Source organism: Apiospora kogelbergensis (genome assembly GCF_038363985.1).
Source record: "Apiospora kogelbergensis strain CBS 113332 chromosome Unknown utg000008l_segment0_segment0, whole genome shotgun sequence".
Lineage (NCBI taxonomy): Eukaryota > Fungi > Ascomycota > Sordariomycetes > Amphisphaeriales > Apiosporaceae > Apiospora > Apiospora kogelbergensis.
The window spans coordinates 1,160,934-1,177,704 of NW_027117425.1; the positions used below are offsets into that span (position 1 = coordinate 1,160,934).

At 52.8% G+C, this 16,771-nt stretch overlaps 4 protein-coding genes across 4 annotated transcripts; 2 read left to right on the forward strand and 2 right to left on the reverse strand.

The window, feature by feature from the left end:
• Positions 1-187: 187 nt before the first annotated feature.
• PG998_012347 (uncharacterized protein) lies at positions 188-2,221 on the forward strand (the record flags this gene model as incomplete). The annotated part of the gene is made up of 1 exon (XM_066879163.1): positions 188-2,221. One exon carries the CDS (start codon positions 188-190, stop codon positions 2,219-2,221), a length of 2,034 nt encoding a protein of 677 aa, XP_066725547.1.
• Positions 2,222-8,181: 5,960 nt separating this feature from the next.
• Positions 8,182-12,165, forward strand: PG998_012348 (uncharacterized protein; the record flags this gene model as incomplete). The annotated part of the gene is made up of 3 exons (XM_066879164.1): positions 8,182-8,853; positions 8,900-10,964; positions 11,024-12,165. The coding sequence occupies 3 exons, from the start codon at positions 8,182-8,184 to the stop codon at positions 12,163-12,165; spliced, it is 3,879 nt and encodes a 1,292-aa protein (XP_066725548.1).
• Positions 12,166-13,479: 1,314 nt separating this feature from the next.
• On the reverse strand, positions 13,480-15,066 carry PG998_012349 (uncharacterized protein; the record flags this gene model as incomplete). Its single annotated transcript, XM_066879165.1, has 1 exon — positions 13,480-15,066. One exon carries the CDS (start codon positions 15,064-15,066, stop codon positions 13,480-13,482), a length of 1,587 nt encoding a protein of 528 aa, XP_066725549.1.
• A 686-nt stretch (positions 15,067-15,752) lies between these two features.
• On the reverse strand, positions 15,753-16,199 carry PG998_012350 (uncharacterized protein; the record flags this gene model as incomplete). The annotated part of the gene is made up of 1 exon (XM_066879166.1): positions 15,753-16,199. The coding sequence occupies one exon, from the start codon at positions 16,197-16,199 to the stop codon at positions 15,753-15,755; it is 447 nt and encodes a 148-aa protein (XP_066725550.1).
• Between the last annotated feature and the right edge of the window lie 572 nt (positions 16,200-16,771).

A 16,771-nucleotide genomic window follows, 5' to 3' on the forward strand; every position in this document is an offset into this window, starting at 1 on the left:
CCGCTTTCCCACCCGCGTCGCAAAACTCTAAACTGAAGCTGCGATCATTGATACAGCTGCCTCAAAATCCGCATGCCCATTGTAACAACATCAACAAAATTGCCCCTACCGACGCTGTCTCGTTTGCGCATTCAATCGTGATCAAGGATATCACCTTCTTATCGAATTTGTGGCCAGAAAGCTGCGAATGGCAGGTGAGTCAGAAACTTCACCGGGTGGCCAGAAACGGCCACGCGATTATGGTGAAGAGCTGAAGGGCTTGACACCTGAGCGCCACAGCGATCGCGATGGCTCTGCCACGCCCACAAGAAAGAAGCAGCGATTAGATGACAGTGCAAATCCTGACATCTCGGGTCAATCGGTGGATGGAGAGGCGAATGGATTGGCTGCACGTCAGGACACTGCTCCTTCAGACACCGCAGCTGAGCCTGGCAGCGCGCCAACACCCGTTGCTGTGCCAGATCCCGGCCCTAACGATGGGCCTTCCAAAGAAGGCGATCAAGAGACTTCTGCATCTCAGGGACTACAGGGCATCAGCCGTGGGGTTCGTCTACTTGGGGTGAGAACTTCCTTTGGTAAGCCCAAGGGAGCTTCGGCCACACCTCCCACTCAGACGCCCATCGTTAAGCCAACTGCCCCTTCTGTGCCACCTACTGAGGACCGCAAGAAGATTAACTCAGACAATGAGTACTCAGAGGGCGAGGTCGGAGAAGATGACGAGAGTGACAACGATGAGGATGGCGAAGATGAAGAGGATGGCGAGGTTGGCGAAGATATGCCGCCTGCTACCTCGGGAGCTCCATCTGATGGCCAGCCCACGGATACAATCAAAGCCAACGATAAAGAAGGCCACGCTGTTTTTCGGGTGTCCAAGAAGGACTGGAAACTGCCCAAGGGCGAGATTCGAACCATCGAATGGCGTAGCGGCGCCCAAGACAAACTGCCCTGGTGGTATGAATGGTTTGGGGGTGAGCTCGATTTCCTCATCGCCCTGCTCCTGCGCGACAACCCTGAGAAGCCCTTGGTCCCCAGAAAGGTTGTCCAGGGAGCTCTAGATTACATCTTGCATCACCGGAATGGCTACTTCGTCGGTGCCAGTAGAACGAAGAACAAGGCATCCAAGAACGAAGCAAAGAGAGCGATAATGAGCTATGATAAGAACCTTTGGGATGCTGCTACAGCCAAAGCTAAGCAGCGTGTCTCTAACAACGATTTTTCAGCACCGGGAGAGACTGAAATGCCTGTCGCAAAGACCATGGACGTTCCTGCTGCAGTCGTCCCGACGACAGACGTGTCCACCCAGGGCAACGCCGAGAGCTCAAGGACTGCCACAGTCATGTCTGAGGACGAAGAGGTCCGCCAACTAGAGTTATATTTCCCACGGGTTGGCGATGTTCAAGTCGTTTGTCTACACTGTGTCAGTACACAGCATCGGTCTGAAAGCTGCCCGTCATTGGCGTGCGGGTTCTGCCAAAGCGACGCTCACATGTCGTACGCTTGCCCCACGAAGAGACGATGCACCAAATGCTACCAGCTGGGCCACGGGGTGGATTCTTGTCAAGAGAAACTCGCTTTGGCCAAAGACGAGCGTCCGGGTTGCGCCTATTGCTCGGCTCGCAGTCACACTGAAAAACACTGCCCCACCGTCTGGCGGAGCTACCAGCCAGGATTAACACAGATCAAGAAAGTTAAGGAAATCCCCTGCTATTGCTACATGTGTGGCGCGGCCGGCCATTACGGACCAGAGTGTGGTCTGACCGGCAAGAAGAAGTCAGAGCCTCAAGTATGGACGACATGGTCCAAAGCGAATCGCGACATGTACGTCGACCCAGAGAGCACCGACATTGCCGTTGCACAAGTGGGTGTCGATCCATCCAGCGCCAACGAGGTGTCCGAGTTCCATATCAAGGGCAAGGCAACGAAAAAGACGCATATCCATTTCATCTCTAGTGATGAATCCGAGAGCGAATTCATCAAGCCGCCCGTCAGCAGGGGCGGTCAAGGCAAAGGAGGCATCAGTATTTCCACCAATATTGTCCAGCCGTCACAGCCGTCAGGGGGCCGGCCACGGCGGAACCGCAATGGTCAACCACCTCCCCCGGCAATGTGGATCTGCCGCCTCTGCCGTCCGGACCTCCCCCTCCCATGGTCTTTAGTGGCAATGGAAATAATAACGGGTCGCAGAGATCGTTTCACCCATTGCCACCGCGTCCTGGCATGATCTCTAACGGCGGTGGCGGCGGCGGCGGAAGGGGTGGTGGCAATAGAGGCCGAGGACGCGGAGGGCGAGGAGGAAGCAGAGGCCGAGGACGCTAGACGTCGTGCATTACTTGCCAATGCGATATCGATTACGTGACAAGGTCTCCTTCAGGCTTGGGTAGTCTTTACTTTGACAGCTTGTTATATGTCGTTGGAGAGCGATAGTGCTACCAGCAAGAGCGGTATACAGCAGCCCGCGGGTTGAGCGTTGAATTACAGAGTAACGTAATAAAACGCTTTTAATGAAAGTGTGTATATATAACGTGCCAAAGCAAAACGCTGTCCAGGCAGATCTAACGCATCCCTGGATATACTGTTTGTGTTCTGAAGCCAATCGCCATCTGGCGCGAACTAATGTAGCACAGGGTATCGTAAGTCCAACCTCAAATTCGTCAATGACTGGGTGTCGCATTGGGCACCCATAGGGGCGTGAACACACAAGTACTACATGGTTAAGTATCTGGTTGCTAGCAATCGATAGCTTTTCTAGAGGCGGTCTCTTTTCTTTTCTTTTGTTATTTGTCCAGTTGGTAGTCAGCCTCCTGTGAGTTATGCGTCAGAGCTGGATGAGATGGGTTCTGGAATGTTGACATCATTGCACATCATTCATACTTTATACGATCTCCTTCGGAACCAAACAATGGCGATAGGTATTTGTAATGGATCGGAGTGACCTACTTACTAACCTGCCTGTTCGCCCAAGCTACGGCGGGTGACAAGACCTCAAAATACAGCAGCATTACGGTTCCCAAGTAAATAGCTCATAGATACTGGAATAGTTCATTCGCAGAATAACAACACCGTCCCATCTCAGCCTTGTGGAACCCCGGCCACATCTGTCAACTACCTTTACATATGGCTGAGGCGTTTGTCTTTCGATCAAATGGGCTAGCCACCAAATTGGGCGTCGGTCCATTTGTTATTTTGGGATAAAGTTTGCTTGCCTGGCCTCAACTCAGCTGTGTCTACGTCAGTGAGCGGGCGTTCGGTAGTCAGTCGTCCATAGTGGCAGGCAGCGAGAAGGTTGGGCACAAATAGATGGAAAAGCAATTGTATCGAAGATCTGCTGCGGCACCAGGAAATATAAAGCATTGCTATCACGCCAGGGAGTTGCTGTCACTGGACGGGGAGATTGCAAAGCTGAGAAGTGACGAGTTGTCAACATATGCAAACAATATAATAGTCCGAGTCTGTCTATTCATACCCTCCCTGTTCGCCAACGGAGTGCATGCGGTACACTATATCTCGAACGTTTTGCTCCTCCGCTGCAGTGTTACTTGGTGTTCACGGACCTCCATGCATACTTCATATCGAGTTGCAGTGGGAAGGGGGGCAGACGCAAGGTAAATGAAGTTATCATATGAATCCACGAATCAAGACCTTAGTAACCAAGCAATATGTCAATGGAACCCGAGTGCCGACGCAAAAGCAAATTTCTTTCAGAGACACAAATCTTCACCGTCCAAGCCCAGCCCAGTGGCCCAGCCAGCCCAGCCAGTACCATCAATGCCTCTCCTCGAGATACGTATGTATGTACACATGCGCCATCGACCTACCTAAGATGGCGTCTTGGCTGGCGTTTGCCCGGAAAAGCAGGGGGCTGCGTGCGCCACGAGATCGAGCGGGGACCTGGACCTGGAAAAGGAAGAAGAAAAAGGAAAGCAGACAAGCGCGCAAACGCACCTAGTGACTTGCAGTGCACTATTTGGAGAAACGTGCCGGATTTCAATAGATCTTGACCGGCGTGCTCTTCAACTTGCAGGCTGCAGCCAACCACCGCCCAGCAATTTTGATGATCCCCTGATATATAGGCGGGAAGATTGTAGAGATCCAGAATAAAATAAAATGGACTAGACGAGTTTAATGGACAGATACAACGTCAATGTAGCAACGCTGTTGGAATCGCCAGCCTTGGATATTGGACATGCTCAGTCCACCTTTATTCTTTATGCCATCCGATGATAGTTAGAAACTAAGACGAGCTGAAAGCCTTGCGCTGAGACATCGTCTGAAGAAAAGAAGGGATGACCATGGGCTTGATGGCAGGCTGGGCTTCTCATGATGATTGGATTGCGTCCGAAGTCACCCTAGACTAGTGAGGAAACTTGTTGATGATAGTACCGAACTCACGATGATCGAAGAACCAAATGCAAACCCCATTCCTTACTTACGCAACATACCTGATCCCGGACAGGGCTAGTCGTATAGCAACGGTGTTGCGCATTGTTCACGGTGCCTTTCATGCGACGATCAGCTAAACTAGGCCGACAAGACCCTGGGCGCCGGGTAAAATATTTACATATGTATGTAGTCAGTAGTTTGTCCTTTGTCGGTCGCCTATGCCACAGGAAACAGCCAATTAATAGTCTCGCAGGGCGGAGGCTGGGTGAATACTGCGAGGTCTGTACCCGCCGGTCTAATTCTTCATTAATGGAATGTGATTCGTCCGGCCGGCCATCTTGACTTACACATCCGCTTGTTTGATACGCCTTTCCGGGGCAGCCGACACTGGATCATCGTTCGGCGGACAGCATATCAAACAACTTTGGCTCTGCAGGTTTCCTCACCGCTGTTGTGTAGGCTGTCAAATCGGTCGTGACAGTCCCCCGCCCCCCAATCATGTACGCAGATGAGCGATGTGAACAGACAGCCTATCAGCTATGACAAGAAGGGTAAACCAGTGCCGAAAGTGCACCAACTACGTAATGCTACGCTTGCGTATGCAAATGGTGGACGGCGGGATAGCAGGGGGTGTTGAGCGGATTGAGCATATTTGTTCTTTTTGATCAACTTCACTCAAAGACTGATTTTTGCCGGAGTATGTAGGGCGTCTTCCCGAATTGAGGCAAGTCCGCGGTAGGTAGCCCGTCTGCCCGTCTAAAAACTCCCGAACACGTGTGAGTGACACTAACTAACATCTTGATGAGATGGTCTGTCGACGACACACTGACACTCTCACCAATGTTGGCGCGAAGGTGTGTGCATGTATCCATAGCAACCTTTAATCCAAGCGACGGACACTCTAAAGGGCGCCGATGCTACCTAGTCTTGTGTAAGTATCCCCTTTGGTTACGTAGGTAGGTATGCGAGGTCATGATTGCTGTTGACGCCAATAAGACCAGCGTCCCCTATTCCCCACGTTGATATGAATCTTTGGACGGGGATCCAGATCAACCCCTGGCACGATTTCTTGAATCTCGAGACTAAAAACTGCTAGAACGTTAGGGAGGTCGCTTGTCGGTGATCAGAAGTGAAGCGCGTGGTGAAGTGACAAGGGGGCCTTGCAGCCATGAGCTTTCCCCCCCAGCACCGAGAGACCCCACCAACCCACCGCCCACCATCGGCGGTCCACCATGCGTCCGTGGCCTGTGGATTCTGCTGTGGGAACGCAACCCACCAGTTGCCAGGGGTTCGCCGTCCCATCGCGCAACCCTCGAGATCTTGGGAAATCCGGTTGCAACGAAACATGACCGGGACGACCTACGTTAGGACTGCATGCAACATGCAAACAAAGGGGACCCACGCCCGCCCGGTCGGAGACGCTGCCAGCTGCTGCTTGTTGTTGTTGTTGCTGATAGAGTGATATAGAGGAGCCGACCATGATGCACGCGAACTGAAATCTCGTAGAAGACCCTCACCAACCACGTTTGCTTTACAAGGTGCGTGCTCACCGGAGAAAAGATGCGGACAGACGTTTTCTGGTGGCAGAGCAGACATCATCCCGTCTCACACGACACCACCACACGCCGTACGTCAGCCAGCAGCTATGTAGGTTAAGCAAAATGTATCCCGATTGGCAATAAATAAAACATCGAACGAAGTTCCAACGTCAGCGAGCAATCGAATCCAAAGATCTACGTTGTACATGTGTGTAGTAAGCGGTGCATTGTGTCATACCAACAACCGAAGCCACACATGCGGAAGCCAAGTCAGGTTCGATTGGCGGTGTTGAGGATATGTATGTAGGACACTACCACATGCGCACACGCAATACTAATCGGTGTGAGTGTGAGATGTTCTAAATACAGCTCTGCTCATCCCTACCTTGACGTAAGTAAGCCCGTCCGTGGTCTCAGCCGGGACACTCCCCCATCTTGCCCCCTTTGCTCCCGGCACATATCCGATTCCAGCATTTCTTGCGTGATCTCTGCCCAGCTTCTATTGTCACCGCCAGCGACGAGTCGAGAAATGAGGATGGCGAACAGAGTCACTGTCCAAAGACTAATTAGAAGCTATAGCCTGCAATACGACCCTGACATTCATTAACACCCCTTGTCCAGGGGTGGTTTCCCCCAATTGATCCAGCAGCCAAACCATGTCGTTCCCGCTAGGCAATTAAAAGTAATTTTCGCTTTCCATATTGCAACCCCCTACTGGAACATGTACACACATACGTACATACAGTAGCTGCCGGTCGAGCAGCGACCACCATCACCACCACCACCACACCACGACGCACCCACACCCGAATTTAAGCTAAGGTTAGCCTGTGCTGTGCCTCGAGCTCCGGTCATCCATCTTGCCAACCTTCCAAATGGCCTGGCCCGTCTAATTCATTGCTGAATGTCTATGGTTGATCTCTTATGAACCACATGCGCTGTATTGTACCATTGCTCTCACCACCTAACCTAAGCTACTGCTCCGTATTACATACACCATCGACTTGGGTTTTCCTTCCTCTCCCTCCAACCTCCTTGCCTCGTTTTCCCGGTCCGGTTTGGTTCGACGACTTGGTGTGTTTCCATTTCTTCTTTCTTGTCTATGCAAGCAAACGCCCGTTGTGCGAAACCAGGCCGAAACGATATTGGCAATCCCGAGCATCGCCGTTGCTTGCTTCCCACTCATCAGTCCAGCCATTAATTACCTACCTGGCTCCTGCTGTGCGGACGAGACCGCACTCGTCACTCAGCTCAGCGCACACGAGGGTACGTACGTCCAGTCCCGTCTCTTCTGATTTGATTTCTTGCGCAATGGCAAGTGGGAGGCGCGCGTCGTGGACATGGCTTGCAAGATCCTGGAATACATCCCCCGCCCGCTCCTTGTGCCCGAAATTTGAACTTTCCAGCTGGCTTCCAAAGAACCAACAACGTTCCTGTTATCCTGCCGCAAGCTCATACATGATGCATGCGCACTTGCTTGTTGGAGGTGAGAAAGCCGAAGTCGGACAGCAGCAACAGCAACAGCACCAGACAATAGAAGCAGTGAGAAAGAGTTGCAATTGCCCCTCCATGATTCTCCGGACAAAAGCCACCCACCCGCGATGCCACCTTCTGCAAAGCTCGCGCATCTTCATTTCTTACGCTGGCCATAGAGCAGAAGGAAACATCTGACAAGTGGATCGGATTTCGCAACAGGGGACCAAGTGGGTAACTGCAAGATTGTATGGGCGCGCCGTCGTCTAACTACTTTGATACTACACGTTGATATGTACCCTCCTCCCTCAGCTGAAGAAGGAAAACAAGTTCCGGTAGAGGGACAGAGAAAGGTCTCGAGGAACTCCCATCTATTTCGAGTATGAATCTTTGCATGACTCGGTGAAGCCTCGCGGTTCAGAACCCAACATCCGTCCTGCACCTATCCTTCCTGCATAGTTGCACTCGTCTTTCTTTGCCAGGCACTCCCGGTTTAATCGCGTCGAAGGGTGTTTCAGCCCAGATCAACCATTCGTCGAGTCGCTCATGGTTTTTCTTCTTCGCAGCCCTGTCCGATCATTTCGAGGCTTGCCAGCTTTCTAGTCTGAGGGGGCTTTTTCCAGAATCAAGCATTTCGAAAGCTAATAGGACAAATCCAGCCACACTGAAGAATCGATACATCATACACCCTCCTGCTTGGCAACCCTCGAGCAAGCAAACCTCCGTTTGCAAGGCAGCAGGGGCGGACTGCTGGCCAGGGGCGCGCCCGTTTTTTTGGTAACCACACACCATGACTTCTCCTCACATCGACATTATGGCGGCGGCCATCTCTCCCACCACTGCCATTGCGACGACTCCGCGTCATGTTCGCTCCCGAACGCAAAGCATCTCAAGCGACCGACCGTCGACCATCGCCCACAGCTTCATGACCCCTCCACAGTCTGTGTCGCCTGAGGCGGCTTTTATTGCCGCCTCCGCAGCGTCGCAAATAGTGACCAACGACCACGATAGCCACTTGGAAACATGGTACGATCAGGTTGGGATAGAACCCTCTGGGGAAACCGCCCTGGTCGCGACTGGAGCGCTGCAGCTTGCGAACAACTTTGTTGACCAGCTTTTGTTCAACATCATTGCTATCGCAAGGACAACATCTCTCTCAGCTCTACGACCAGCTGTTAGTGAAGTCTTAAAGCCCAAACTCGCAAGAGATGCTGTCAACCAGGCCGACGAGGAGCTTCGGGAGTACCTGGGTGGTGGCGAGGTGGAAGACCTTGTACAATCTCCGGGTGCTGAGCAATCACACGACTGGGATCTCGAGTTGGCCTGGAAGCGCACCCGGCTTCGGTGCATGGTTTATTCGTCTCTCGGAGACATGGAAGAGGAGGATGAAGATTACCATATGGAACAAGAGCACCTCCGGGGAGAAGGTGACGATATCCTCTCCGAAGCCGTATCTCCCGCGGTGGCTATCTTCCTAACCTCCATTCTCGAGTTTATGGGGGGAGCAGGTCCTGGTCATTGCCGGCCAAGCCGCGTTCAACCGCTTGCGAGTCAAGTACGAAAAGGAGCTCAAAGACGGCACCCGAATGCCGGGCGACATTTCCGACCGAATCGTCGTTGAGGAGTTAGACATGGAGCGCGTCGCTCTCGATAGAACCCTGGGCAGGCTATGGCGAGCTTGGAAGAAGCGCATAAGAGCTCCTGCGGAGCTTAGCTACCAACGATCGTTCACCAGGAGTGTGACGCACAGTAGACATGGAAGTATAGCAGGGGATACTCTTGGCACTTTACCAATCTCCAGGGAGGTTAGCATAGACGAGTCTCAGGATACGAGCTCACCGAAAGAGTCCAAATCCAACGAAAAGACGACCAAGGAGGTGCGACCTTCAGCCGTTCCGCTGCCGATGAGCAACAACGATGTCGCTGAGATTGAGGTTCCTGGGCTCGTATCCTACAGTGATGAGGAGGACAGCGATTTGGAAGACGACGAGCCACTGAAGCAGCGTCCACGACCCAAGAGCTGGATGGTTTTCTCTACGCGTCAGAAGCATAACCTGCCAACACCTACCGCCTCTCAGCCCGCATCGCCTGTTCGGAAAAACCGGAAGCGTGCCAACTCGGTTCCGACACCACTGGCTTCACCTCTCGCCTCCATGCCAGCAGATGTACCAACCGTGTTGGTCGAGCCTAATAGCAATGCAGGGTTTGAGTCGTCCACCATCGATAGTGAGGCTTCGACCCCAGCGTCTAGTCAAGAAGCGGCCCCGGAAGTGCCAGAGCGTGCTGATATTCAGACCATCGAGCAAGCAGATGCGAACGTCATGCCGGCAAGCCCGATTTCAAAGATAGTTACTGGCGCCGCTGCTGTCACTTCAGCTGCTCTGGCTGGTGTCGCCGCTATAGCCCATGGAACTGCGCCACAAACTGTTGTTACGCCTATGGAGGAGGAGGAGGAGGAGGAACTTGATGAGTTCACAGAAGAACCTCAAATTATGACTTCGTCGCGGATATCAATAGGCGGACGAAGCTCGCCCGCTAATTCGGAGTCCGGTCCCACCCGACCGCCCTCAATCATCGTGGGACGATCAAATAGCTTACGCTCGGTACGCATGATCGAAGTACACAGTCCTCGAAGCCCAAGCGCTAGATCCAGCCGACATGGCTCTGGTGAGTTTGACTATCCTACAGTCGCTCGTTCCATGAGCCTTTCGAGGGAGGGGAGCGTATCAACCCCTCCCATTGCGGAGGAAGGCGCCTCTGATCCTCGAATTGACCTTTCTGCGGGCGATGCATACTCCTCTAGGGAGAGTTCTCGCGAAAGGAATGTTAGACGTACTTCAAGCCCTTCGTTCCATGGCTACGGCGCACCTACGTCGGCCCCAACCTACGCGCCTACGTCAGCACCTAACCAGGCGCCGACGAAAGTTACAATTTTGAACCAGTCTATGGCAGGCGGAGCCTTTTTGGACATTGACACTAGACCCGAGAGGGCCGAGTTGCCTCCGAGAATGTCTTCGTACTCTAAGCCACCCACGCTGCCTACATTGCCCGAGAAGAGTGCCAACAGACCTGCGTACACACAGTCATCTTCAGCAGGGCCTTCATCCGCCGATCGCACAACGTCCCGTGCGTCACCAGAATCCCCGAAGCGTCGACCAAAGCCAAACGACTCTCCTACTTCTACCAACTCCAACAAGTTCAAAGCAGTTCGCAGCTCCGAGGAATCTTCTAGCCAGCGTGCGCATGATGTTGCGAGAAACTTTGAGGAGTTGCTTCAGAATGACGAGACGATCCAGTATACTCTTACTCCTGAGAACATGCGCGATATGGAAATATCGCAAGCTACAAAGGCGAACCAGAGTACGGAGCAGTTGGCGGATTCCAAGGGTGCTATCAAGAACGATGACTCCAAACACCCCGAGCGATCTCGTTCTTCCTCGATGAAGAGGTCGCTGTCGCTCAATAAGTCAACAGGACTAAGTTCACATCCACCACAGGTGCACGGCGATGCCAAGCTTGCCGGGCCAGTCCCGCGAGCGCCGCCAGTCTCGATGGCTACCCAGGGGCGGATGGGTGCGGGCCAAGCTAGAGATGCCCGGATCCCACGTGAATCTTTGCAAGATTTTGCTCAGTTTATACGTTCAACAGGCCCGCCTGGCGGACCTGGGAACCCCCGGCCAACAGACCCGTTGCCAATACGGGCGCTCACCGAAGAGATATCAGTGGCCCTGCCCCAGCCTCTGCCACCATTGCCGTGCCACCGAAGCGGACAGCTTCGACGAGAGCTCGTCTTCAAGCACGTGATGCCGCCGTCAGCTCGAACAACGAGAGTTCTGATCTCATTGACTTCATTCGCAGAGGTCCCCCTTCAAACGGACCCAATCCTCGTATTCCCCGCAATATTGCTCCGTTCCGGAACACCATGGACTCGGACCAGTTCCAAATGTCGGGCGCTACCGGAGGCAGAGCCGTTGATGCTGCGCTGCCTGACGTCAGGACCAGCCAGGCTCCAACAGAGGCATCGGTCAACTCTTCGATCAACTCGCAGAGCGCGCTGTTGAACAAGGCAAATAAGCCAGCGAACTATTCTAACAATTTCGACGAGGAAGATATGATGCCGAAGCGAAAGCAGCGAAGAGTCCGTGACCCATACGCTATTGATTTCAGTGATGAGGAAGACTTGGACGATTTGTTGGAGGAGGCGCCCAAGCCGAAGCCGAAGCCCAAGAAAGAGGAGAGCTTGGTCGATTTCCTCAACAACTATGACCCACCGCCAGACCCGTCCCCTCCCCAGCCTTTCATCACTTCAAAGCAGCCTGCCGTCCTCAAGAAGAAGAGCACCACCAATCTGATCTCCCGTCTCCGAGCTGGTGGCAGCTCGTCAACTGCCGACCGATCGGCGACCCCGGCAGCGACGGGGCGTGAGTCAAGGACAGCGAGCAATGCCAGCAACGGCGGCCGTGGATACACCCCTATTGTGGCCAGCATGCCACCCAACGGCGGCAACGCCGGAAAGTTCAACGAAGCCATGGGACCTCCCATTTCTCAGAACAGGGCACCGACAGGTGGCCGGGTACCAATGAAACACTACGAACCTCGCGATGCAACACCATCCCAAGGGACAAGGGCATCTGGGACTTCCGACTTGGCGCGTTTCTTGCGAGAATCGGAACCGCCGCCATCGACCTTGGCAAGCGCCCCTCCTCCGCCTGAGGAAAAGCCTAGCGGGTTCTCGCGCATCTTTGAGCGTCGCAAGAAATCGGTCGCGTACTAAAGGCCATATCTTAACACAATTAACCTCCCTGTACATATATAACCCTTTGCATCTTTGACCTGCAAACTTTCGATATCCATGGTCACTTCTCTACTTTGAAGCATCAGCCCTTACCACGGAACGGGCACTCGACAGATTACCCCTTTCACTGGCCATCCTCCTCCCTCTGTACATTGCTGTCACATCTCTTGGCGTCGACCATTTCTTTTTGGCCATTTTTAATACGGTCTTCTCTTCCAAACTGGCTGCTCCTGCGGGAGTCTTGCTGCTTAACCCACTTTTTGGTTGATATCATATCATCATTGTTACCTTCATCCCCTTTTTGTGTTTTTTTCCTTTGATTTTTGAAAATCTATGAGCTGTTGGACATGGCTAAGGTTTCTTCCCGGATATTCCAAAGAAAACGTCCGGGAAGTTTGTTACATACCAGACAAAAGAGTAGACGGATGTATCGTTGTGGGAGCAGAGAAAGCGACAGAGAGATAAAGCGAACCATTTCTGAATACATCATCCTGCAGAGGAGGTGTGTTTGACGACTGTTATCTTCTCAGACAGTGTGCGACCCACGATAGTCATGGCTGAAATGAATGAAATTATATTACTATGAAATTATTCCTTGTCTCAAGCGCTGTGCAATGTGAGATTTGTCTTCTGTTTGTTCGTCCGTGCCCTTGTTGACGATGATCAGCAATGGCATACATATTGACAGGGGGATGGCAGATCAGATCAGACAACACCAGTTCCAATCCTGGGTGATGTATGGAGATCTACGGGACGTATTTTTAGAAACTCCCGGCATACATAGTTTCGCAGTGTCCCGGCGCGCCAGCAACCCGGTTGTAGGATCGCGGCGCCGATCTTAGCACAACACCATTGGAGGCCAAATCTTGGGTCATGCGTAGCACATACGTTGCAGATCAATAAGCAAGTGTTTTCGGAAATATTTTATCCTTGATCCTCTCCGCCCACGGTCTTGATATACACTTCAACATGAGTAAAATCTCGTGGGGGTTCGGGGTGGTTGGCGAAGGAATGAAAGATGAGTAGAAGGAAGGAGCAAACCTTTGCTTTCTTTTTGGCATACCTACTGGCCGAGAATGGGACTGCAGGACGCGCTGGAATGGGTCATATAATCACCGGTACTTCGCTAGGTACAGGCCCGGAGCAAGCCATCACGGCCAAAGTCGACCTGGCCCGAGCCGTCTTCAAGGCCGCGGCCAAGACCCCCGCCGTCTAGCACGTCGTCGGGTGCCGGGCCCGCTCGCCCCTTTTGCAACATCACAGGGCATAACGTGGCCTTTGACACGCACGAGCTCATGTGCATCCATACCTTTGCAGAATAGATATGATTCCCTGGTGCTGGCGTTCCTCGGCCAATTGTAGAAGTGTCTGTCCGTCCATGTCTCGCGCCTCCTTGTCCGCGCCTCTGCGCAGAAGCATCTCGACACGGCCGGGTGCCCCGAGTTCGACGGCACGCCAAAGGAGAGTGTCGCCTAGATATCGCACTTCGAGGTCGACACCATGTTCGAGGAGCATATCTGTAGTCGCACCCCAGCAGTGCTCGATTGCGTAATGCAGCAATGGCTTTCCCTCCAGTTGGGTATCGACTTTGGCGCCCTTCTCAAGCAGCGTCTTTATGATACCATACCAATTGCGCTTCATTGTGATGCCGTACTGCCGGGTCACGGAGCTATGGACGGCGTGGGAAAGGGCGGTCCTCCCTCGACATAGCGGTTCGGTGTCGGCCCCATACTCGAGAAGCAACTTGATAATGCGATGCTGGTGGCGATCGACAGCATGGTACAGTGGCGTCATTTCTTGACTAGGCTCTTCGGTGCTGACACCGTGTTCGAGAAGCAGTTTGACGTTGTGGTACTGGCCGCGGAATACCGCACCGCTGAGCGGGGTCAAATCCCACTTCTGAATGCTGGTGTCGGCGCCTCTGGCCAGGAGCAGTCGGAAGACGTCGTCGTGAGAATGGAGCGACGCGGTGTGCAGCAACGGCTTCTGACAAAGAGAACCAGGCGCACCAGAACGCGCCTCAACCCCCAGCAAGAAATCGACCACATCAAGGAACCCGTTTTGCACAGCGACCTCGACTGGAAACATCCCAAGGTACGCCGTTCCGTGAGCTTCACCAATTTCCACAAGGAACCGAACTAAATCCAGTCTTCCATACCTTGCTGCTGCATGTATGGGCGACAACGAACTTCCAACCTGATTAACAGTTTCCAATCCCGCGCCATGAGCAAACAGTAATTGAGCCATGGCAAGACTGGTCAGCTTGCCCCAAAACCCCGGGCTTCTGCCTGTAAGGGCATCATGAAGGATGCTAGTCAAATGTTGTTTCATAATTCTTGGGGCAGAATACCAAGCCTTCTCCAGCAAAAGTTTGGCGATACTGACGTCTCCATGTTGTATGACATGTGGGAGTATTCGATAAGCCCAGCTTTCGATCTGCCCTGAGTGGTAGGTATGGGAGGCATGGCCGGTACTGTCTTCTGCTTTTGTGCACTGATTGTATATCTGGGCCTGCCGGATAATACTCGATTGGATGGCACTGTTGATCGTCCTTCGAAGATCTTTTGTGGCAGGTGCTTTGACGACAGCACAGAAATCATCCGCGTTGAATACAAAGTTCTCGAGCGCACCGATACTCTCTAGCAGCAAGATGTTGCGCTGTTTCATCTCTTCTTGTACAGCAGCAGTACGGAAAGCTTTGCTTAACTCGTCGGGGCTCCCGCGTTGTGCTTCCCAGCCAAGGTTCGGATGGGACATGAACTTCGATGTGACGCTGTCGATACCTGGGTAAGCGGCAATTATATGGAGAAGTTCGTAACGCTGTGAAGGGAGTGCCGAGTCTATCAGGAAGAGTAAGAAATGTTCCTCTTGACGCATCATGGCGAGCCGAAAGAGGAAAGTGAAGGAATCCTCTCGAGCTGGAGGTCCTTCTAACAGTTCCCAGACAGACACCTGAGTTTGTTTATATGTTACAGTATTATTTAAAGATCCCGTGGTCAAAAAGACGGCCACGTTGGCTTCCAGTTGCTGGAAAGGGATTCCGTATTCAACCGGAAAGTCCTGTGCATCTGACGTAATACCTATGAGTGCATAAACACTGTCGTGCGGGAGGGAACACTCATTGTGCTGGAACCTGCGAAGTAGCGTTCCGAGTCGACGATCCTGACTCGCTTGTGTCTGGCGCCTCAGCCATCCCGGCATCATTTCAAGCAGGGCGATGGTGTGAGATTCCAGCTGGATGTCCAGGAGCGAGGGTATCAACGCAAACACGCGTGAGGGGACACTTTGATGTCCACATAAAATTGTTGCCCTCCTAGCCATGTTGACTTCTTGAATAATCCAGATTCGTCGGAACCATGGCCTCTCGGTCAGTTGGCTGAATGCAATTGACCGCTGGTGGACCAGACTTTCATATCGGTCGCCAACCTGAAGACAGGCTGGCGACAGTCTGTGTTTTATCTCAGCCAACGGCTTGGTTAGCCAGTTGAAGCTGCTGAGCTCTCCCGCCACGTCGGCCATCCAGTCCTGGCATGCAAAAACGTCAATAAATACAATCGCAGCCTTTATCATGGGAATTGCATCACCATCAGCTCATTAATCTCCCGGGAGCCTGTCCCGAGCCACACCAGCACCATCTCGGCTTTCTCGTAGGTGTGTCTCATCTGTCCTACCTGATGTCCCTTTTCACGATTGTCTTGCTGGTTGATGCAGAGAGCATCGACCCAGAGGATTCTGTCGATATTGCTTTGTCGTAGATAGTACAGGATATTGAAAAGATTGTCGGTAACAGAAACCCTTTGGCCATCAACTGTGATAGTAGGCGAGCTTTGAGACAGTCCCGCGCCCCACGTGTAAGACAGTGCTTCGTAGGGCAGACGCTCCTCATCGCTGACAAATGCTTCAAAGATCTCGCACCGAATCTCAGTGACGTGACCATGATCTTGTATAAGTCGGAGAAGACGGATGGCGTCTTTGGACAGGTCGAGTGGCTTGTAAGCGTATAGGTGCGCCATATTGGTAATGGCTGTGGACGAGGGTTCGGAAAATACAGGATGCGCAGCCTAAGTTACATAGTGGTTTACGAAGCGCGCTGACGGTCACGTGAATGACCTCGATTGAATAGGTTAACAGACGTGCGATACGTCCATACGATAGAGGCTACGAGAGAGTGGACAGTAGCGGGACTGCTGATCGCTGCACCCCGGAAAAAGGGGGCCGGCTTACAGGTGAGGAGAAGCAACCGCGCAGGGATCATTCGACGTATAGGTACTGCGTAAGGCAGCCCCCCAACGATTTCCCCTATAGATGTACCAGCCAGCGAGAGATGCTGTGAAGTTCTGCAACACTCCGCGTATCCACTACCCTAGCTGACGTCTCGATCGATAACGGCCATCGCCATCACTGCTGCTGGTCGTCGTCGTCGTCGTCGTCGTCGTCGTGCTAGTTGTCGTACTGCTTCCCGGCTCTGATCCGATCGTCAACACTTTCTTGTTATCTGCAACATGCACAATTCCGTGACGCCTTCTTCTTCGCATGGGCTTCCAGTGAATCGTCTTCAATCCCCACAATACATTGCCGCGACTGA